Source organism: Amia ocellicauda, chromosome 9, assembly GCF_036373705.1.
Source record: "Amia ocellicauda isolate fAmiCal2 chromosome 9, fAmiCal2.hap1, whole genome shotgun sequence".
Taxonomy (NCBI): Eukaryota; Metazoa; Chordata; class Actinopteri; order Amiiformes; family Amiidae; genus Amia; species Amia ocellicauda.
Window position 1 is genome coordinate 23,614,638 of NC_089858.1, and position 24,660 is coordinate 23,639,297.

The 24,660-nt window shown below is 38.7% G+C and overlaps 1 protein-coding gene across 1 annotated transcript; it reads right to left on the minus strand.

Annotated features, from left to right (window-relative positions):
• Nucleotides 1–14,122: 14,122 nt before the first annotated feature.
• sult5a1 (sulfotransferase family 5A, member 1) lies at nucleotides 14,123–17,882 on the minus strand. Its single transcript, XM_066713775.1, has 6 exons — nucleotides 17,707–17,882; nucleotides 16,917–17,125; nucleotides 16,621–16,747; nucleotides 16,351–16,445; nucleotides 15,864–16,044; nucleotides 14,123–15,452 (listed from the first exon to the last, which is right to left on the minus strand). Exons 1-6 carry the CDS (start codon nucleotides 17,843–17,845, stop codon nucleotides 15,343–15,345), a joined length of 861 nt encoding a protein of 286 aa, XP_066569872.1. The 5' UTR covers nucleotides 17,846–17,882; the 3' UTR covers nucleotides 14,123–15,342.
• Between the last annotated feature and the right edge of the window lie 6,778 nt (nucleotides 17,883–24,660).

Sequence of the window (24,660 nt, forward strand, 5' to 3'; positions counted from 1 at the left end):
ACTGCACACAGGAACACCCCACATCAACACAGCCTCCAGGTTAGAAAGTCCCGCTTGTAACAGATTAAACCCAAGGGAAATGTGGGGGGATCTCTCTTGTTCATATCCGATGCTCTGTTTTATCTTCTCCCAGTGAGGATGCGCGGTGATGGCATGCAGGTGGACCCAGGTGAGTTGTGCAGCGTGATTCGCTCAAAGGAAACAAATTATAATAAGGCACACTGCAAACAATCATAATTATAATAATAATGAATAGGAATCAAACTATAAGTTTCAGATAACCAAAACACAAGAATAAAAAGCAATGTAATTGTAAACAATATACACGGAGCCGGGCGGCCCTATACGCTCTCTACGCAAGTTGCGTAGGGCCCCGCAAATTACGCAAGGGCCCCGCACACGACCGCCCCGACGTACAGGCGAACTAGGTGGTCGCTTAGGGCCATATAATATCACAGGGACCCTAAATATGACATAAATAATATTTAAAACAAATTAAAATCCAACCGAGCGCTTTTGCGCTGCGCACAATACGTATCAGCCGTTATTCATTATTTCACCTCACCTGTCGAGTGATGCTTGTGTGTGACCTCAATGCAACAAGCTAACTATTATATTTGATCTCATTTTCAATCAGAATCAGTAGTTAGGTTTGAAATCAACACACCATACCATGTAAGCAGATAACTAGCCAACCACATGTTAAGCAGCCATGACAGGATGAATGAGCTGCTGACCGGGTCTCAGTGCTGCCGCAGTGTGATCACTGATGCATTACGTTTTTGCTCCACCACGAAAAAGTCGGAAACGCCCATTTCCACAGCAAGCAGTTTATGTGCAAACGCTACTGTTTGAGATAATATCCTGAAATGGTCACATTTTAAAATTGCAACATAACTGGTCCGTTTAACGTGGGTTTCAAGTTAAAGTGCTGATGGGCGTTTCATGGTTCATTGCAATGCGTAACGCTTTTGTTTCCTATTATCATTATGCTCTCTATATTATTGTGGGTCTGTTGCACTGTTCATGTACACTGTGTTGTAATCCTAACTTTATCAAACGTGTCTATTCACGACTATAGCTCCGTCAGTGATGTGAAAAACACTCGGTAAGATCATTAAAACAACGTATTAAACAACAAGGCGTAATGGCCTTTGCATTGCTATGGTAAACAACACGTGTCAGGGATATGTACAGTATGATGCATGTCATGTAAATATGATGGATATAAGTGTATATTGCTGAGGAGTTTATGAAGAGAATATCACCAGAACTTTATCTTTTAACTTGAACTTTTGTATATTCCAAGTAGTGGGACTATAAAATGGGACTATATAACTGTGTGAACAATGAACTATTATATATAAATCAATAATCCAGATCAATCAGATTAAGTAATAATCTCATTTTTTATCACTTTGATAGATAGCTAATGATTAGTAGTTAACTACTACAGTAGTTTGCCAGTTGTCAGCAAATGCTTTTTGATAGTATTGTATTTTTTTAAATACATTTTGTGTTTTAATGTGTAATATAGTATTGTTCTGAGTACTTATGGCATGGGTGTTTTTTTACTTAAACTCTTTATTAGTTATTGCTGTTATTTCAATGTGCACAGTGTACTATTTAAATGTGTATGTAGTACTAAATCTACTTCAGTTTATGTTAAAGTGCAATACATGTTCTATGATGTGCACTATTCAAATGTTTGGGTCTCTCTTAATTTTAACTTTAAAAAAATGTCTCCGCCATAAAGATGGGCACCACTAAAATGATTTTCAGCGAGGTGGGAGCCCCCACAATCAAATCTCGCCTATGGCTCCCAAAAGGCTAGGGCCAGCTCTGAATATACACGCAACCATATTGAATAAAGTGCAAGTGAAAAATAAAAATAATAACAATTGGTGATTAAAAGAGCTCATTAACACTGTCTGTGACATCAATTAAGGCAATCTCCAGACAAGATTAACTTCAATTAAGGCAAAGTTAAAACAAAATGAGGAATGGTAAGACTGGTCTGAAACTAGGAAAACAACAAGATGGCTGCCTCTCACCTGTAGTCTGCTGTGTCTGTCTGTCGCAACTTGTAAATACTTCTGTTTTTAAACAAATGCTCTTGGATGTTTATTTTGCAGTGCCAAACTACATTTCCAGTTTAATGCAGGGCTCTAACCTGAACATGCTACATATACCACTGCTTTACCTTATACAATCAATCAAGAAAACAATTATGAAATGATATGCCTGGTGATTTGTTTCTGTTCTGTTCAGACCTCTGTGTTTAGCATCCATGACCTGACAGCAGGAAGGTCTGCCTAGTCATCATGATGGACTTATGTTAACCTGTGAATCACTGACTTCCTGTAGAAATTACAGCTCATATGCAGAACAGTAATATTTGTATCTGATTGTTTCCCAGTTACATGTGAGGAGCAGCAATAACTGCTGTCATTCTTGTCGTAAAAAAAAATATGTATACAAAGATGAACATTTATGGTACTACGTATGATAAAGCAAACAAACCCAAAAAAATGAATACCCTGTGTACAATGAACAATGTACTCCAATGTATCCAGTGCCCTCTGAAGGCCGACTGTGAAAGGGATGTAAGCTCTGGACACATCATGAAGCATATAGACATCCCAGAGAGAAGAGCAGCCCAAGGTGTCACAGTGCATCACATCCACTGACCAACAGGGGTGTTCGTACTCTCTTAGGCCGCCAATGGGTGATGTTTGTCAGCTCTAAACCTCATCAGAGCCCCCCTGGGACAACGCTACATCCTCCTACTGCTAAATATATGCTCCTGCAATAGAAGTTACAGTTGTTAGCATCAGAGAGCATCTCCATTTTTATGTTATTCTCAAAACAGGCTTCGACATCTGCTTCATTCTAAGACAGCCTTTCCAAGACCTTTTTGATGTTTCAGATATTGTATGCATGGAGGTTTACCATCCAGAATTACTGCTTTGCACACAGATGTGAACCCTGTGTGTGTGACTGGGTCATAGAAGGTCAGGGTTCTAATCCTGGTGGTATTTTACATAGTCTGTCCAATTTTAAACTCTGCATTAAAAAATGAACACACAGAAGAGGAGGCAAAAGGTGACATAACCTCCCGTCATCTGCTCACTGTCTCTTTTGACACAATAATCTTAATTACCATATATAATCACGTATTAGCTCATTTGCGCATAAACTGGTGTCCCAAATTCAAGGTCAAAAACCATAAAAACAGCATCCCTTGCACATAAGACTAAACAAAAACTTATAAACATTCACCCACTCATTTTTGTAAGTAAATTGCTGTTGGCAATTCTGCAATGCATATACATATATTTTTTCATCCAGAGTGATTTTGTCTTTTATTTTCTATTATTCACTGTTTGAAGTTATTTGTTTCCCTTTGTTTAGTTTCGGATTAAAATGTAATTAAAATCCTTCATCAACATTTTGGCCAAATTACTTGTGATAGTCCACTTCTGTGATGTCACCAGCATTCACTGTATCGGGTGAATGTATCCAAAATGTTGCTTCCACTGTGCCTAAACCTAACACACTTTTGGGCAAATTGTGGGGATTACATTGTTCAGTTTATGCACAATTTTACACGGTAACAGGACTGGACCTTTGCTTATGTGTATAGGTGTCCCTGGCCTGATCTGAGACTTTTTATTGTATTGGGAACTTACTGGTAATTTCTCAGCCAACACACCTTTAATGCAAACACAATATGCAGGACTTATATTCTTTATATAAATTAAGCTTTCAGAATAAACAATAGTCAGATAGATAGCTGAGTGCAATGCTTAACATGTGCTTAGTGCCGACATGATGTTAATGGCGACACTACTACAGCTACAGAGCCAAATGGCTGGCATTTAGTTCATTGATTCACACTTGTATCCTTACACAGTGGGTCATCTTTCTCCAATGGAGCATGCCAGCATCTTGTTGATAGGTCTTTCATTGTTAAAGTCCGCACACGTGTAGAAGAAGCCGAGTAAGCATTGTGACACCAGGACAAAAAATAGTCTAAATGGAAAACCACGTATGCTCTACCTAAGCTGGGAAAAGTAAATAGACACGTGACACGACACATAACAGTCAATCAGAGGGTATGATGTGAAACCAAAGCTTCATAATCCCCCTCCTCTTCACTTTCTAAAACAACCTGGGGCTTATTTAATCACATCTTCAGTTTGCACAGCAGCTTTAAATGTGAAGAAGCCAGCTGATGTTGTAATTCTCCATAAAAAACACTGAGCTCCACACATTTCTGTCACACCTGTGGTCTTCACACCCTGTGCTTTAAAAATGAATGCTCCATATAAGGAAACAGTGGACTGCTTCCAAGAAATAGCACAACCTATTTATTACCAATTTGTACAGGTTTTTTATCTTTGTCTGATATCCACTGAAAGATTAATGTTTCAGACTTACAGCAACCCAAATAGACATATGTAGGACGTAAATACAGTTTATTAGACTCACTTGACTATGGTGAACCTGTGACAGGTGTCTGTGGAAAACAAGCGTCTGTGACTGTGGGACTGTGACTGCGTGACTGATCCACCTGGGGGAGCAATTCCCTTCTTATATAGCAGCCATTATGTACAACACCTCACAATGTGTCACGAAATATATATATATATATATATATATATATATATATATATATATATTAATACCTTCTTGAGTTTCTGTCAAATGAGTGCACATTCATATTTTTCTATAATTGTCTTGTTTCGAGCTATTTAACATTTCATGCTGCTGATTTTAATTCCAGACCTATTACAAATAATATGCTGTTTCTCCCATTATTATGGATGCACTTGCATTTTACTGCTACTGTACTGATGATTACTAGTAGTACTATTACAATTCTCTCTTAACACACATCATTTGGTCTAGCACTTCAGGTTCCCAGATGGTACATGCACTGATATATAACTTAATCATTGCATCTTGTACTTTGCAGTGTACAGCTTGGAGTTCATCTAGCACTCCCTGTAATTTGTCATAACTTAGACTTCTCATTTGACCTATCAAGGATTTTTCCCAATAACCCCACCCAACTAGTTTGAGGGCAGAGAATTAAAAGAAAAAAAACATGTTTTGCTTTGTTCCAAATGGAGCCCGAGTTTCTCCAGTGCCTCTAGCTTGAAAGAAATCACTGTATCAGTCTTAAATATTGTTTCAATTCCTTCTTGTACTGCCAAAGCTATTTCTCATGTATCTTTCAGAAAGAAGCACATTTTGGCCAAGGACTGCTAGTGAAGCTGCTGGATCTGCAGAGCTTAATTTCTATACTCCAGGCACTCCAGTTAGCATCCAGGTGCCTGTATCCCAGTGTGTGTGTGTGTGTGTGTGTGTGTGTGTGTGTGTGTGCATTTGTTTCCTTCTTCGGATCCACGGGCTTATAGCGGCTCGGCCCCAGGCCACAGCGCTCTGGCCGGCAGTCTGTGTTTTCTGTGGGAATGGGTCCTTGCCGGCAATTTCCCGACATTCAAACCCAGTGTGAATGGGGGGCAACAGGAAAAAGCAGGCAATTTCCCGGCAATTTAGCTGCATTTCAGTGTGAATGCGGCTAAATGTTTATGATTACAACTTGATAGCTGTCTGTTCAACACTAGTCAAACATTTCAGCACAAAATGCTCAAAATTAGTCCATGACCAATAACAGTATGAGTGCATCTATGTGTGTGTGAGTGTGTGTGTTTGCTTATTCAGGAATGGATATTTCCATCCCTCGGCTCCTGCCATTCAGTGGGAAAGTTCTTTTCTCAGAGTTCTTGACAGCACCAGAAATCACTTGGTTTAAAATGCCATGCAAATCATGGCACAGAGTTTTGAAATTCCCGGGGGGGAGTTAATAAGCCGAAACCCCTACGACCACTGTCTGATGAAATAATTAGCAAGAGCGGAGGGGCTGACGGTGTTTTCTCCGTTAAGAGTGTGGGGGGGGGTGGGGCTGACGGTGTTTTCTTCTCCAGTAAGAGCGGGGGGTTGGGGTGGGGGGTTATTTTATTTTCGATAACATGACATAGCAGGTCATTCTTGTAGTTCACTGACCAAAATGCCTACGATATGAAACAGTTGTATCGTTCTGCATTTCAGACAGCAGAATGTCCTATTGTGAGCATGTGCTGATTGGGCCTATGGGCACATTTGTCACATGAACAGATACTTTTATGCACCCCCAGGTGGGAATTTGAAAACGGTTTAAAAAAGAAAAACAGCAACAACATCCAAATAAGCAAACACATAAATGAAAGAGTTCACTTAGCCTAATTAATTGAGGGTTTAGTTGCAGCAAACTCCACATAGCAAAAGAGGTCTCAGAACATTAAATCATGCATTAACTAAGCTGTGCTCATGCTGGTCATCCTGAATTAATCGATTTACCTCCTGGCACCTTTGTTTGTTTAATAGCACAGCAGCTCTCAAGCCTCTTGTTGCACATAAGTGCAACATCAGGTCTCATTTCCTGAGAGGAAATGTAAATTGTGACATGCAAAAATCTATAAAAAGTGACATTTGTTTGTAAAGGGTAAGTGAACTTCATATTTAGAATCAAGAACTTTTACTTTAATGAAAGCAAAGATTTTAGTTATGCCAGGCTCATGGTTGGATGTTTTAAAAATTACATTGTAATCACACACTGTGGGTGAAAGAATGACTATGTAGATTCAAATTTCCTTCTCCAGTCCCAGACATCTCCAGAGAACATTCGACCACATCCGACTGCACAATCTTAAACAAAACCCAACACTTGACTAGGTTGAAGGACAGGTTATTTAGTCTAGGACTAGAAGGATTTCAGTTTGTGCCAGGTGGATCCAGTTGGAGCCAGTAGGTGTGAATTGGGGGCAGGTAGACAAAAGGGTACTTAAAGCTGCTGTTAAAACCAAGACGTAAACAGAAGGATTTACAGGTTGCCATAGACAGTACAGGTAAAAGGCAGCCATCTTGTTGTGTTGCTAATTTCAGACAGTCTTAGCATTCCTGATTTTGTTTTAACTGCCTTAATTGAAGTTAATCTTGTCTGTAGTTTGCTTTAAATTAGTTGGTGAAAGTACATAATTTGAAGGAAAGGTGATTTAGTCTAGAACTAGCAGGATTTCAAGCTAAGTGAGTTGTGCCAGGTGGAGCCACTTAGGTGTGAATTGGGGGCAGGGTACAAAAGGGTACTTAAAGCTGCTGTTGAGAAACTGCTGCGCTGTTTCTCTGTGGAACAGGATTCAAGACGCTGAAAAAAAACTGTAACATTTAGAAGCATGTGGCCACTACAGTGTCAGGTTTGCAGAATGATTGCCTTCCTGGATGAACTCATCCAAGAAGATTTCATTTGTGAACGTTGTCGGCATGATGAAATCCTAGAGATCAAGGTCCATGATCTTGAGGCTCAATGATCTGCGCTGTATTAGTGATATGGAAGAATTAGCCAATAAGCCCATGAGAGAGATGGTGTGCATGCCAAACCTAGGAGAGTTGAGACCTTAGAGCAGGACAGCGTAGAGAACTGCTCGGTTACAGTAAGTCGTAACCGCAGAAAAGGGTGCACACAACCCTTAGAGACATCCCAAGAGCTAGGATTGCCCAACAGGTTCCAACTGCTGGATACCGAGTTGGACAGTGATGGCTCAGAGGGAGATGGGAGGGCAGTTGAGCACAAGAGCACCACTCCCCCCTCAGAAGAGGGAGGTAGTTATAGTAGGAGACTCGATTCTTAGAGGCGTAGATCACACAGTGTGTTCTAGTGATAAGGAGACCCGCATGGTTCTTGCCTGCCTGGTGCTCAGGTTGCAGATCTCCCTAAACTAGTAGACAGGCTACTGGCCAAAGCCGGGGGGAATCCACTGGTCATGGTCCACATTGGAACCAATGACATAGGAAAAGGCAGGGCAGAGGTTCTGCAAGACAAATTTAAAGAGTCAGGAATTAAACTAAAGAGCAGAACCTCCACGGTAGTTTTCTCCAAAATACTTCCGGTACCACGTGCAAGACCAGGGAGACAGGCACAGATTAGAAAGTTTAACGTGTCACCGCCTACTGGGTGTTTAGGGGCGACACGCTGCGCGACCATGCCACCTCTTTTGTTAGATGAGCAAATTCTCTCCCCATGTAGGCTCGACTGGACCCCAGAACACCACCACAAAGAAGACAAGTTTTCAACAATAAATGTATTTTTAAATAGCTAGGACAGGGCACGAAGACTGTACCATAGCAAGAAACACAAATTAGGAATTGGGGAGCCAAATGTATAAAACCTAAATCTAAAATTGCCTTTAGTAACCTGGGCACTAAAACTAATAAAAACCTGACCCAAAATAAGAAAAAGGAAGGAACTAATTTAAGTAAAACCCAAATTCCTTATTCTAAATTACCAATAGCAGCAACCATCAATTTACAGTCTCTTAATTTAATCATAGGAAAGTGGAATTGCACACAATGAATCCCCCTTCTTAGAGGATATTACACAAGTCTCCTTCAGCCATAACCGAGGCCCCGTTGGCCAACTGGGACCCCAACCAGACTGCTGGTAAGAAACAAGTATTAATATTAAGCCTCAGATTGCACAAGCGCAATGTAATTGTTCACTATCTCCTGTTGATTTGCAGTCAACGATCCACAGGAACTAAGAAAGGAAGCCAGCAACAGTCTCCATAACCCAACACAGGGACCCTTCTCTGTCCAGGTAAACAGCAAGAGGGGATAAATGTACAAAAATTCTCAAAGAAGATGTAATATTTACTCTGTGTATACTCCTTTTCTTTTAACTATATCCTTCATAAAGCAAGGAAGCCGAAAATGTAATGCTCTGTAGACTTCTCTGTGGTCTCCAGCAATTTAAATCTCCTCCTTTGTCAGCATTCCATCTCCAAAGGTTTCCTTTGTAATTCTTTAATCAGGGAGCTCTTCGCCGTTCTCCCTGTCTTTTGCCACCTCTGCCGGTCTTCTTCCCTCCGGCCCTGTGATTTCTAGTTCGGCTGTCAGTCAGGCAGTTACTACACCCCGTATCTCCTTCTCAGTGGATTCAGTCAGTTACTTGCCCTCTGAATGGCCGTCTCCCTGTGTTTCAATACTAAACAAAGAGGTAGGTGTGCAGGGGAAGGCAATCAATGAGACAACGTGCAGGTAAGTACAGGTGAGAATGTGGCGTGCACTTGGCGATGAAAGCAATCAACCAATAAACCAATAAACCACAAGAAAAGTAAACAATATAAGGAAGTAAAAAACACACTTCATAAGTAAAAAGACAACCGTGATTAAAACTAAATAGTGCACACATCTAATTATTACGTGAATTAAATCATAATAATCAATTAAGAGTAATCAATTAAGTGCTTGACTGCCCATCACGCCCCGCCCGTGAGACGTGATTGAAATGTTGGTGTAGGGAAGAGGGTTTTAGATTTATGGAGCATTGGTCTTTCTTCTGGGATAGATGGGACCTGTACAAACCGGATGGCCTACATCTAACCAGAAGGGGGCTAATGCATTGGGAGAGCGTGTGTGCAGAGAAATTGAGAAACTTTTAAACTAGGGACCAGGGGGGCCGGGAGCTCTGACAATGGGAGATGTTCCACTAAGGAAAGAAAACCAAGGGAAACTGCTAGTAGGAAAGTCCTGAAATGTTTGTACCTCAATGCCAGGAGTATAAGGAACAAGATGTTAGACCTAGAAGCCATAGTGCTGGCGGGTGACTATGATGTTGTAGGAGTGACAGAAACATTGCTTACATACAATGATGGGGATGAATACAAGTTGAAAGGATACACAGTTTAGGAGAGACAGGCAAAATCAAAGAGGTAGTGGGGTAGCATTATAAAAAATGACATTGAGGCAGAATAACTCAAATTAGATCTTAGTAACGAAATTGAATCTTTGTGGGTTAAACTTTTGAACAAGAGATCCAGAGGATTAGTGGTAGGAGTGTGTTACAGTCCACCCAACTCAGATATTCATCAAGATGTTGCATTGTACAGTGTAATCAGGATTGCATGTAGCAAGGATGTGGCTGTTATAATGGGGGATTTCAATTTCCCAAACATGGACTGGGAAAGCCCAGTTGGGACTACAAAAGCAGAAATAGAAATGGTTGAGATGGTAAATGACTGCTTTCTAACTCAATTTGTCAGGGAACCAACCAGGGAGAGTGTATGCATTGACTTGATCTTTTCAAATGACCAAGATAGAGTCTGAGGGACACTAGTTAGAGAACCAATGGCAAACAGTGATCATGATATGTTTAGCTTTGAGGCATACTTTCAAAAAACAAGGAGCAAGTCTAAAACAATGGTCTACAATTTTAGAAAAGCAAGCCTTGAAGGTATGAGGCAGCACTTAGACTTAGACTGGAGCACACTGGATACAGGTTATATCCATCCATCCATCCATCTATTTTTGAAACAGTTTATCCTGGTGAGGGTCGCAGGGAAGCTGGAGCCGATCCCAGCAGACATAGGGCGCAAGGCAGGAACACACCCAGGACATGGATGGTTATATTTTAAGAATTTACTACTTGAGGCTCAGGAGAAATTTGTACCACAATTTAGCAAATTGAGGACCAAAAAGCATTGGCCAAAATGGTTTAATAGAAGTATGCAAGAAAATATCAAGAGAAAGAAAATGTTGTATAGATCATACAAAAGGGATAGAGACTAAACAAAATACAACTACAAAGAGATCTTAAAGGGATCAGGAAAGCAAACAGGGAAATAGAAAGAAACATAGCTCTTGGAGCTAAAACTAAAACTTGGAGATAGTCAACATGGGTTTAGACGAGGCAGATCATGTCTTACTAATTTATTGGAGTTTTTTTAACATGCAACTGCAGCTGTAGATCACGTGAAAACATATGATATGATATACTTAGATTTCCAAAAAGCTTTTGAAAAGGTTTCACACCAAAGACTGATCCTCAGATTGGAAGCTGTAGGCATTCAGGGTAATGTAAGTAGATGGATTATGAACTGGTTGATGTATAGGAAACAGAGGGTGTCGATTAGAGGAGTTGCTTCTAACTGGAGTGAGGTTGTTAGTGGAGTTCCACAGGGATCAGTACTAGGGCCTTTGCTTTTTCTAATCTATATTAATGATCTTGACTCTTGGATAGTTAGCAAACTTGTCAAATTTGCAGATGATACTAAAATAGGTGGCTCAGCAGATACAATCTCGGCAGCACAGGCTATTCAGAGGGACTTAGATAATATTCAGTTGTGGGCCGACACCTGGCAGATGTGCAGATGATGCAAATTCAATGTGGACAAGTGCAAGGTATTACATGCAGGTAACAAAAATGTCCACTATAATTACAGTATGGGAGGAATCGAACTAGATTAAGTAACGCATGAGAAAGACCTAGGAGTCTATGTGGACTCCTCACTTTCTCCATCCAAACAATGTGGGGAAGCAATAAAAAGGCAAACAGAATGCTAGGGTATATTGTCAAAAGTGTAGAATTTAAAACAAGGGAAGTAATGTTAAGACTACAATGCGCTAGTTAGACCTCATCTGGATACTGTGTGCAGTTCTGGGCTCCACACTTCAAGAAAGATATCGCTGCTCTAGAGGCAGTTCAGAGGAGAGCAACCAGACTTATTCCAGGTCTGAAGGGAATGTCCTACTGAGAGACTGAGGAACTGAACCTTTTCACCCTGGAACAGAGGAGACTACGTGGGGACTTGATTCAAGTCTTCACAATCATGAAAGGCATCAACCACATCAAACCAGAGGAGCTTTTCCAGATCAGCAGGGACACACGCACCCGGGGACACAAATGGAAATTGGGCTTCAAGGCATTCAAGATGGAAAACAGGAGACATTTCTTCACACAGAGTTGTCACAATCTGGAACAAACTCTCCAGTGATGTGGTTGAAGCTGAACATTTTGGAACATTTGAAAATAGACTGGATAGGATCCTTGGATCACTTGGTTATTAATGGACACCAAATGAGCACGATGGGTCAAATGGCCTCCTCTTGTTTGTCATTTTATTATATTCTTATGTCCCATCAGAAATCAAAGCCGGGTGATAACATTCACAGAAACCTTTTTGGAGAAGGGAAAGTTCACTGCAACCTTATAGAGGGGAAATTCCCTGAGCTCTGAGAATCAATCCCTCGTGCTGTCCCCTCACACCGACCCCAGAACTGTGTTGTGTAATAAACCCTGTGTGCTGAAGGATCACTGAAACAAAACTGTTTAACTGGCACGCATATACACAAAGGTTCTTCAAGTACAATCGCAGCCTGGAGTTTATAGTTGTGAGTTGTGATCTTACTAGGCAGAAATGCAATGGCTTGAAAAAATCTTTATAAATAAACAGTTATGGATAAAGTTTCAATCGGCCAGGCCTCCTAATTATTCATTACCATTACCATCAATCTCCTGTAATAATGCCTCCAAATCAGCAGCTTTTAAAGCACCACTCACTCCTCTCCTGACAGAGTTATTAATGCAGACGCCTCTCTCTTCCCACTCCTACACCCACAGCCTCTATCTTCAGAGAGAGAAAACCTGTCAAGACACATAAACATAACACCTGCTGTGTACCCTGGAAAAAATAAATAATTAATTAAGTATCAGTTCCTGTGAGATAGTGTCTTTCTATTCAGGGCCTCTTTGGTGTTCAGCAGGGTCTCTGTAATTATAGCATAGGTACTGTGACAGGTGACGTAGAAGGAAATGGGTTTTATTTCTACAACAACATCTCCGTCAGTCCTTTCAGTTCTTGAAGATCAGAACCGCTTGAAGAGCCAGAACCTGTATTGTGATGTGTGTGTGTGCCTTTCTCCCAGGAACATCAGTGTTACTGAGCAGACATCAGCCTAAAATGTAAAGAGACAATTGCTGTGATAATACCTGTCAAACCAGGTAAATATGTTCTGATATTTTAATAAAATTGTAAATGTACTTAAACAAAAAAAAAAAAAACATTGTGCTTGATGTGGACTGAGGAACATTACTAAACTTGAAGTAGTAAAAAAAAAAAACACGAGGTACCTTCACATGAAAAAAACAATAAATGTCTGTTTTTCTTCATTATGATTGTCACATGGGTAGAAAGTGGTCTTGAATTTTGGATCTAGGAGTGTAGGAAGTACATTATATTTATTAATTTATTTTAATTTTTAATGTACATCTTTCACTTTTTCATAGCCTAGGTTAATTTGAAATCTAAACCTAATGTTAGCCAAGTCCTAGTTGAAATTCTATTCTTAATTTTTGCGTAAACTGTATAGTACATCCTGATTTTGCTGTTTAGCTTTTGTTATGGGAACAATATACCCTGAACCTAACCCTATTCCTAACCTTAACCAACTCTGTATTGTCATTCCAGGAATAACAGCAACACAGCAAAATCAGGTTATGCAAACTATAACTCCAAATTAATCCTGGAGAGTTGGCAACTAAAGCTTTACCCCTAGTGGATTGAAAATCACAGCAATTTTCATGTCTGGATCATCTGACAGCAAATTTCTCCATGCAACCTTGCTAGTAAATGTATTTCTCAGGATATTTCCAATTCTGTAACAGGAATGAGATGCAATCCCAGAAACCTGGACTGCTTATGTTGTATCATCCACTCAATGTATAGCTATGCTTTGTGGTACCAGGCAAAAGCAAAGTGTTGAAAGTATTATGCCCACTGTTTTATTTGCTGTGAATCTAAACAAACAACATGGGCTGGATTCCTTGTTTCTCCCACTTAAACCCCTGACTGATTAAATTATGCATTACTGAGCAAAATCTAGTTTTTGTAGGTGACAGACATTTTTAAACATTTGAATAGAAAATTGGAAAATCAGTTATGACACTCTTATGCACAGTGCACAACACAAAGCATTGTATTTCCTCTCTACAATAAGTCACATGTCACATGTCTGTCGACTTGCATTTCGCAACTGAAACAACGACAGCAGCACCCATGTTCAGATTAATAGAGTTCATATATACCTATATATAGCAGACAAGGAACCTAATCATAGTGTAGTGTTCAATCGTCCGTCTAACTAGTTCCTCCTTCTGCCTGGTGTATTATCTCCCCAAAGCTACCTGTGTATTTTCAAGTCTAGATTCCTCATCTGTACATAGTCAGCATGCACTAATCACTAATTCTTCAAATATATTGTTTATTTTTTTCTTATCAGACTACCACAGTCACTTATTGATCGTATACTGATCTTGTAGTTCTTTCTGGCTTACATTTCTTTAACCTCAGAAGGTTGTCTTCAGCTTCTTCTTTTTTCTATACAGTTGTGAAATAAAAAAATAGCATTTTAACACAGAAGCGTCACCATAAAATCCAATCTTGTAAATTCTGGGTTCTCCTTCATGTGTTTCTATTCTGGTCATGAACTTCCTACTCTTAGTGATTTCCACATAAACCTTTTGACAAACACTCCCCAGTGAAGAAATGTTATCGATACAAAGCAATTTCACTTGACTGGCCTGTCTAGAGCCACAGCTGTCATGTTGTACTTTTTAACTTTTGCTGGCTAGAGGACTTACCCCTCCCCCACTATGACAAACACTTAAAGGGTATGAGATGCCATACAAAGCAGATCACAAATTGAGAGGCCAAACTTGCATATATATTCTGTAGGTGTGAGTGGGTGACAGATGTCAACAGGGTATTTTGCAATGATAATACATCATCAACCGAGTTCCCTATGACATATATTAGGGTGCACTGTGCACTGTTCTACATATCTGAACCACGCATTTAACCACGTACTCTCTTGTACTTTTGACCTAAAAGTCAGTCTGCCTATGTGTCTGCAGATGAAGACAGAGAAACAAAGGAAATTACAGGGAAGGAAATAAACTACCACAAAGTATCACTTTCTAAATATATCTGTTTAAAGGTTAGATAAAAAATAACAGAAGCTTATCTCTATACAAAATAATTCTTATGTTTGATAAAATCTTGTACCCTTAACACTTTTTCTCTTCCCCAAAAAGTGCCATTGTAGAGATAACAGTAACACAGTAATTATTTTAAAAATAAGAATTTCACAGTATTTGTCCCTATATCAAATAAAACATTCTCATGAACAGCTTTATAAACAATTATATTTGTGCCACACAAAGTGCAATTTTAGCTTTAACTTTATATTACTTCTTATTTTAAAATATTCTTTAGGATGTATTTACATATATACATTGACACATCAGTCACATAAGTACATCAGGAGGAAAAAATGATTGCATTGTACTTGTGTAACTTAAATAACTTCAAACCAATTTTACTGCTAATTACATTTTGCAACAGCACACCATTTGGTAATCTTGCATATTCTTTGATTGTCAAACAGCAGGCATTCCTCAGGTCACTCCCATATGAAGGTCAGGTCTGTGTTCAACATCTCCTCATCGAAGAAGTCCTCAAAGCGACTGTTCTGTTGCTTCGTGAAAATGTTCTTCCAGTCTCCGATTTTACCTGCAAAGCACACAGCTCTTCAGACCCCTTGACAAAGCCACTACAAGTGCACAGAGAAGATGCTGCAATTGCAGCCTTTGATTTTCACTATGTGCCAGTGAACATCCATGAAAATGCTATACATATTTTTTTTTAACATTAAGCACTATTCTAAAATAATAGTATTTTTTACATAAGCCAAGGCTTACTAAACTGCAGATGTATGTATTCATACTCCCTGTCAACAGAAACTATTTGAACCCTACATACTGATGTTGTTCCCATACCACCAGAAGAGTACTCTCTAAACAGGCCACCTCTAAAGCCATTGCAGTCTGGACGAGTGACATCAGCTAATGCTTGTCCACTGGTTTATACAGCCCTTAAGAGCGCAACAAACACTGCAGTACCAGAGTGAGGGGAGAGGCTCACCTTTCCTCATGAACTGGCCCTTCCTGTGGTCCATGATCTCCTCAGGGATGAGCGTGTAGTTCACCATTTTGTTTTCCTTCATGCTGTTGAAGCTGCAGTGTCTCTGGGTGTTGGTCAGCTCATCTGGCTGCAAGGGAAATTGCAGGAAACTGGACAGCCTTTCCAGAGAGCCTTTAAGGTCCTGTCCAAACAAGAGTGAGAAACTTAGACCCACAGCCAGCAGATCCTGAATCTCCAATCACAATGCGGGCTGTGACACCCCAATGGATATGGATGCCTTACATAATGCCAGGTCAAATCTTAAGCTCAGGTTATTCCTTTATCAGGCATTTGCATTTGATTTTCCACATTAAGTTAAGAAACATGTATTCTAATTCTGTTCTTATTACCATCTGTGTCAAGTTTCATATTACATGTCAAACAGGCTTAGTGCTGTACAGACTCCTTAAAATTATTTAATTTCATTCCAGTATTAATTTCCCTGTACCTTCCACATCTCCTCATAGGCGATGTACAAAAAGTTCAGGTCATTGCTGTGACTGGTCCAGCCCTTCACATGATCAAACCAGGATCCATAATGCACTGTACAAGAAACAATGAGAAAGAGAGCAGGAAACACTAATTAGTGATCAAGCTTGTGGTCTTCATTTAAAGTATTGTACTGCATTGAATATGATAACAGTCCAGAACAACGACTTATGATTGTGCACATAATGTCTAAACTCTTTGAATGGACGCCCGTAAACTCTCAGCTTACCTGTTCCTTCCAAGAAATTGTCCAGGAATTCTTCAAAGGAGCTGGGGTCAGGGAGGAAGTTGGCCATTTTATGGAAGTAATAAAAGGACACAACAACATCTTTTGGATTTCGGGCTACGTAGATAATCTAGAAGGGGGAGAAATACAAACAGCCTGTAAAATGCAGAAATTTACTAATCACACTAATGTTTTCTAGATTGCGTAGAATACAAATAAATGTTGTCTGTATTATGAGAAAGGACACCATCCTTGTTGGATCTACCTCATTCCCAGCAGTGGAAGAAACAGTGTGTTACCTTAGCTTTTGAGCCCTTGAGTGCAGAGGCCAACATGTGATAGGGCAGATGAGTGGTGATGATGCGGGGACTCTGGGAGGCTCCCAGGACCTCGGGGCTATAGAACTGCTCCAGCCAGGGAGCCCGGGACCAGTTGGGAATGTTCTGAGACAGGGTTGGGTCACCTTTACTGTGTATCAGGGTCAAGATCTCCTGCATCCACGTTGTACCTTCATTGAAAGAAAAGGGTCAGGCTTGAGTCATATCTTACTTTTCCTTCTTCCGTTTTAAACCTGGATATTGCACCAAACCAAAGGCCAGTATAAATTAGTGTTTGAAAAAAGCTGTGACTCTGTGACTCTTATCAATAAGATCAATTAAATACTTTCTGTAAAACAGAGAGAGAGAGAGAGATACAGTATCACCCACAATCAGATGGTGTGAAATAACTAAGGTGTGTTAAGTGCTCTGATTCACCCGAATTATGCTTTTGTAGAGTTTCCACTTTGCAGCTGTAATATTTTGCCGTTGCATGCACATTTACAACAGTTTCTGAAAGCAAACTGAGAATAATTATCTAATTAATACTAGGTTCACTGCCTGTGAGGTGGCATTTCCAAACTTAAACACAGAGTATTTCCATTGTTTGGCGAAACAAATGAGGAATAAAACCAGCAACTTTCAATGTGAAATGTTACAGCCAGATAAGAGGACTCTATTACACATATCACACACTAAATCACCATATATTAGAATGGCTGCTGCCTGTGGGACAGCTTAGCACTCAAGGAATGGTGTATGTGTTTCTCACCTGATTTGGGGTAGGTGACAATGACAGTGTCGCTGTCCTGGAAGCGGAAGTTCTGAGCAAAGCCGAGGGACTCCTGAGTGTGCAAGTGTCCCGGGAAGGCGATGTTGTGGCAGTGCTCGGTGACATCCAGTCTGGCCATGGCTGAGTCTGTATCTTCTGCTTTGTCTGCTGTGTCTGTGTGTGAGGTAGTGAGGTCCGTGCAGAGCTTAATAAATGGATACGCGTCAGTATCCTGTGACGGGGAAGGATGTGGTTTCACACGTAGTGTTGATATTTATCAGCAAATTTTGCACATGGGCATATTATTTTAAAATTTAAATATAATACTTTATCTACACACAAACACATATTTATACATACATATATGCACATACGTACATATTTCAATCAAATAAATAATTATTTAATGTATGTTATGTAACTGAGGAAGGAAGTTCTTTTTCAAAAATCATTTATTTTCAAATTTTCATTGTTGATATTTGCCTACAACTTTTAAATGGACTAATCATCTGTAAGCAACTGCATTGCACTTTTATTTAAATCTGTTTAATTCACTAGATATTCAATCTAAGCTACACAATATACAAAGAAGCATTTGGGATGGGAATTATTATTGGAAGAACAGCAGGAAAATATTGTATTAACAGTTATACTGCTACTATGGGATCCAAATATAAGAACGAAATCATGGTAATGATGGGTATTAATATAAATTTATATGACTTTTGTAAGGAAAAGTGACATTTTAGGGAACAGGAACTAGACAAAAAATGTAAGGGGGAAATTAATTGTTTTTCACATGTATTCTACAGCTTCAGTTTATAAGCAGTTTACTTGTGTTAAAAGTCAGTATGAAATAAGATTCGATAGCTAAGTATTGAATTAAAATGCAGCAAGAAAATAAATAAATAATGGTCTCTCTGTATTTTGTCTTGGGGAAAGGTGGCTTTTGTTCTTCTTGAAAAGAGGAGGATCCCAATGTCCGACTGCTCGGATGCAATACCCAAGAATCTCACATCCTATTCTACAGAATTTCGTCACAACTCACTATATTTCAGTAATATATTTCACTGACATTGTCATGTAGGTCTAATCCTTAAACCTGCGTTATGCAATCTCTATAGTAAATCACTATCACTAACACTTGCATGCTTTACTTTTACTTTACTTTTTTTTACTTATTCTCAGCCTAGTGTCACAGTCAACATAGCTTTTTGGAAACTTTTGAAATGAAAAGTAATAACTAACTGAACTGAACTTGAACTGTGTGACCTTGAACTATCATATCATAAAAACTACATGTTCAAGTTAGAAACAATTTGAAATAACAGAATTTTGAAGTAGAATTCAAACGGCAGAAGTATTCATTTATCTGACCCAGTTTCTTAGCAAAAGCAGATGTATTTGATGTTCGCCTCCACAGGAAGTAGGACAGTATTCTTCAGTTTTCACACCATAGAAAACTTGAACTCTTTGACTTAATGGATATTTTACTTTTAGTCATTGTAGCTTTTAAGGTGAATCCCCAAGAGCAAAGAACCATTGTCAGGAAATACCAACCAAACCCAATTCCTATCACACCGTCAAAAAGGAGAATGGAAATTCAGATTTAACAACCATTAATCAAACATTAAAGCATTTCTTGTTCTCAGTCACCTGTTTATATTATGAACTGCAAACCACTGTACTCCCCTGAAGGTTTCTATACGTTTTACCAAGCCTTTAGGGTTTGTTTTGTATAATCAATACCAAATTCTTATATTTCTCAGAACACCTGTGAAGAGAAAACAAAGCCAAATTATAAACAGGGCTTTTTCTTGCATTCTTACTTGAAAATTAATCATCATAGGTTCCATTCCATCCATTTAAAAGCTATATTTAAATTTCTACTGACATCCTGGTGGAAAATTGACACTTTGTTGTAGCATTAATATTTATATTGAGGATAACAGTAAGTATAATGTAAATAGTGAGCAAACAAGAAACAAGACAGTGATCAAAATATTACTTAAAAAGAATGTGTAAAATTACACACCTGTCACTTAAACTGCCATAACAATACAAGGGAAGTATATAGACATGTTTTTGGAAACTTTTTTTTGACCTAGAATAATTGGCCACTCTTCATGTTCCAGAAACATTTGTTTCGAAGAGGCTGGCTCTGTGCTGGGGTCTTCCATTCAATCACACAGTGTTTGGCAGTATGTTAGTTGACACGTAGAAAACGTGTCACTGAAAAGGCCAGACTCTATGTGTGGTGGAACAGGAGGAAATTATGCAATGAGTGGTCAGTCAGTGTACATTAACTGACAAAGGCATGCAGGGGAACTAGTGATTGTGTGGGAACATTCATACAATCAGACAAGACAACTTAAAGGTCTTTGTCTCCTACTCATGTAACTGATTTGAGATAATCTGATCTGTGAAAATTACCTAAAATATTAATCTGTATTCAGGTGTAAAGTGAATGCCCTATAAATCCCCTATAAACAGTGAAGTGTCACGTAATGGGTAGCGTGCCATTTTGCCAAATGGCCAAATGCCAAAACAAGTTTAGTTATAAATCAATAGATTTGAGAATATCCGAAGGCATGAAAATTTCAATTATTATTTGTTGTTTTTGCTTAGATGTATGGATTGGATGGATTATCTATCTCCTGCTTTTCATAGTCCAGCATCCTGCATAACCAAACTAAACAGTACCAGCATCTGGCATCTGGGTCTTAAATTAATCATAATAATATTTAAATAATATTTAAAAAATAATAATCATAATACTTTACAAAATTAAGCTGAAACACATTAAACACTTGCACACATCTGGAATTCCACACGCCTACACACAATGAAACAATGAAGCTGAAAATTTCCTTTGAAACAGAAAAACTGAAAAAAGAAATGTCAAGAATAATTAATTCACAGCATTTACTCCCTCACTAGATGTTATGGAACTCTGCTACAGAGTGTTGTGTTGGGAAAAGTTAATTCATAATAACAGTTTTTCACACAGGAAAACCAACTGTGACACAGCAGTGCTGCAGCAAACAAACACAAATAAAACTGTGTCACTCTGATTTAGCTTTTTCACTAATTCCAATTGAGCAGTGTATCTTAACCAGTGTGCTGTGGCATATTTCTGTGCCTTCAGGAATGACAGGTTTGCCATGGATTTTTAGAAGAAAAATGTCATAAATTACAAAAATAAGAAAGAAAAAAAAAACCTTGCATTTAAGATATATATCTTCCCGACAGAAAGACTGGTGTGCTGCAAAATCATTTCAGTTGTGTACATGTGCCATATTGTATTACATCAATAGGTTGACTACCTAATTTAGACATTGAACTCTTCCTTTCTTCCAGAGATACATATCAACTAACCTAAGACTTAAATAATATTCTGATTTTTTAACTGAACTATGATATTGGATTTCAGGGACAAAGGGAGAGACCTGACAATATTGTATTACATCAATAGGTTACCTACACCCAATTCAGTTAAGTCAATAGAACAGCGCAGCAACCATAACCCATTCGTTTACTGGGGACTCTAACCCAAACCATAGCTCAGACTTAAATTAGGGTTATAACCCTATTCTTATCACTTAACTTTTTTTTTTAATTAAAATTTTTCTGAAATATCCAAATCTTCAGTCAATACAGATATATTGATTAATTACCCAAAAAACTAAGTAATATGCAGGATCTATAAACTGAACTGAGATACTGCATGTCAGTGACAAAAGGAGAAACATGACACTATAAACAATTGTATTCCATCAGTAGGTAATTAATCCCAATTTAGGCCTGAACAATTGTACTTTACAGTTAGGTCCATAAATATTTGGACAGTGACAAAATAGTCCTCATTTTGGCTCTGTACACCACCACAATGGAATTGAAAGTAAACAATCAAGATGTTCTTTAAGTGTAGACATTCGTCTTAAATGTGAGGGTAGTCACATCCAAACTGGGTGGACGGTGTAGGAATTACACCCATTTGTATAGTTGTAATTTTTATGCACCTAACTGTATATATATATATATATATATATATATATATATATATATATATATATATATATATATTTTAACACAGTGTGGGGTAGGGTTATAGAAAGCTAATATATCCCTGCACGTGTCTTTCATTTTGTCTTTCACAAACCCCAGCACTCAACTTCTTGTGGGCTGTCAGCTGACCTACTCCAGCAGTCAGCTGACCCACCACTAGGAACAGGTGTCTCACGGCTGCCTGCATAAAAGGGAGGACTCAAACATTTAGTTCTTTGTCTCATACCAGTTGTGGACAGGGACAAGGAGGGCGGCTGAGTAGCAACGTAACGAAGATGAAGATGAAGATGAAGATGAAGATGAAGATGAAGATGAAGATGAAGATGAAGATGAAAGACAAAGAATCACTGACTTCTGCTCTAAAAGAAAAGCAACCTACTCCTACTTGCAACCACCCATACAACCCGCTGGCACATAACTCAACCCCCCACTGTGCCTCAATTATATATATATATATATATATATATATATATATATATATATATATATATATATAGAGACAGGTGACAATTGAAAAGAAAATTCTGAATAAATGAGTGGAGGAACATAACAAATGCAGAGGTGTACACAATTAAGCAATTAACAGCCTATCATGCTCTGTGGCATGTATAAAAATGCTGAGCAGGCCCAGTTGACCTCAAGTTTGGATCAAGATGGCAAGAGAAAAGGATCTAAGTGACTTTGAAAGAGGGGTCATTATTGGGGCACGAATGGCAGGAGCTTCAGTCACAGAGATGCTCAACTGGCTAATGTTATTCGACAAGTGTGGCGACACCAAGAGAAGAGAACAGGCCTGACTGCTTGACCCCTACAGTGAGGGGGTCCGGAGGCTCTGTTATGCTGTGGGGGGCATTTTCCTGGCATTGTTTGGGTCCACTTATCCCCTTAGAGGGAAGGGTCACTGCAAATCATGACAAAGTTATTCTGAGTGATCACCTTTATCCTATGGTGAAACATTTCTATCCTGATGGGAGTGGTCTCTTCCAGGATGACAATGCCCCATCCACAGGGCACGAGGGCTCACTGAATGGTTTGATGAGTATGAAAATGATGTGAATCATATGCTATGGCCTTCGCAGTCACCAGATCTCAACCCAACTGAACACCTATGGGAGATTTTGGTTAGACAGCGCTCTCCACCACCACCATCTAAACACCAAATGAGGGGATATCTTTTGGAAGAATGGTGTTCATCCCTCCAGTAGAGTCCAGAGACTTGCAGAATCTGTGCCAAGAGCATTGAAGCTGTTCTGGCGGCTCGTGGTGCCCAACACCTTACTGAGACACTTTGTGTTAGTTTTTCCTTTAGTTTGTCACCCGTTTGTATATATACGTAATATCAACATTGTCTGGCCTTCATTCTAATCCTTATCCTTGCTTATGTTCCAGCATATAATTATAGAAAAAAGTATGCAATGCAACATAACATTTTAATTAATAACAACAATTGGAATTTATTTGCAAACAAAAGCCATAGAGATGGTATGATTAATTAGCTGTACAATTAAAGTACTTATCAGCTTCACAAGAATGATGCGGGTGTTTTATTCACTTTATGAAAGCACTGCACCAATGGTGTGTTTTAGGTTTAGTTTTTAATTGTCTCAAAGAAAATTAATTCAATTAAATGTATGCTGGCTGATGCTCTATGCAATGTTACTGATCTGAAAAGATAGGACCGGAAGAACCAGAACAAAATGCAGAGGTAGTCATTGTTACTTTGAAGTCATAAGGTAAAACATAGATACTTCAGCTTTGTCTCACAGACAAGGCAAGGGGAAAACATAGCAGCATGGAATAGTACTGGTCCTTGATCAATCAATACTCTTTATAGATGGAAATATCCTGTTATCAGCTGTATAATACATGACCCCACTCACTGTATGAGAACAGATAGACTGATAAGATATTCTTTCATAAGTTGCGATGGAAATGTCATTTCGGGCATGACACAGCTTCAGAAAAAAACCCTCCTTTTCTCCTTCTTATTAGTTTCCAAGCGTTTCTCTGGTAATTGTTCTATGTATTTTTTTTATATAGATCTTAAAGATTTAGAAAACATTGTCTTAATCCACTCATAGCACTGATGTTTTCAGCGATATGAGAAACAGAACAGCAGAACAGTGCACTGATAATGAAGAACCATGTAATATGCAACAAACAAATGGAAGTATATTAAATCAACCATCAGAGTTGGTGTTTGAACTTCAGTTTTGTTTAATTTGTATTATTACTTTTTTATTTAAAAATCAAATGTCAGCATTTTGAAGTTATGCCGTGAGGACTGCAGACGGAAGAAAATACCATAAAAGGACAGTGAAGGAAATCGATAGGTCACTTATGTGGTTTTCATACGTAATAGGCACAGAAAGCTTGTCTGTTTATCTTTAAAAAAGAGAAGGTTGTATACATGTTATTTAATTTTAACTTACGTTCATGCTTCCTTAATAGAAATAAAATGTGTATGAATGGAAATTATGACTTTCAATGTGGTGAACTATTCTTTTGTATCAGTTCTGTCAACAGAAACACACAAACAAAACAGTTTACCCCAAATGTATTTTATCATTACTGCATTAACACAGAGAATATCTTGGATGTGTTCCCAATAGTTTCCTATCAGAATAAAATGGCATTGCTTTCTGTACACAGCTAAGAGAATAAAGCACAAATTTAAAAAACAAAATGACTAAAGGTGTAAACTAAAGGCAGGCTACAACAAGTAAATAACTAAATAAATCCTAAGCACAGATGTTTCTAGGAACTGTTGAAGCAGGTATGAAGAGATTAAACAAGTTAATTTGTTTATCTATGTGGCATCAGTTATGTTAAACATTAATCCGGACTATGTCCATTTGTACTGGTGTTCAGAAATGGTTCAGTCTT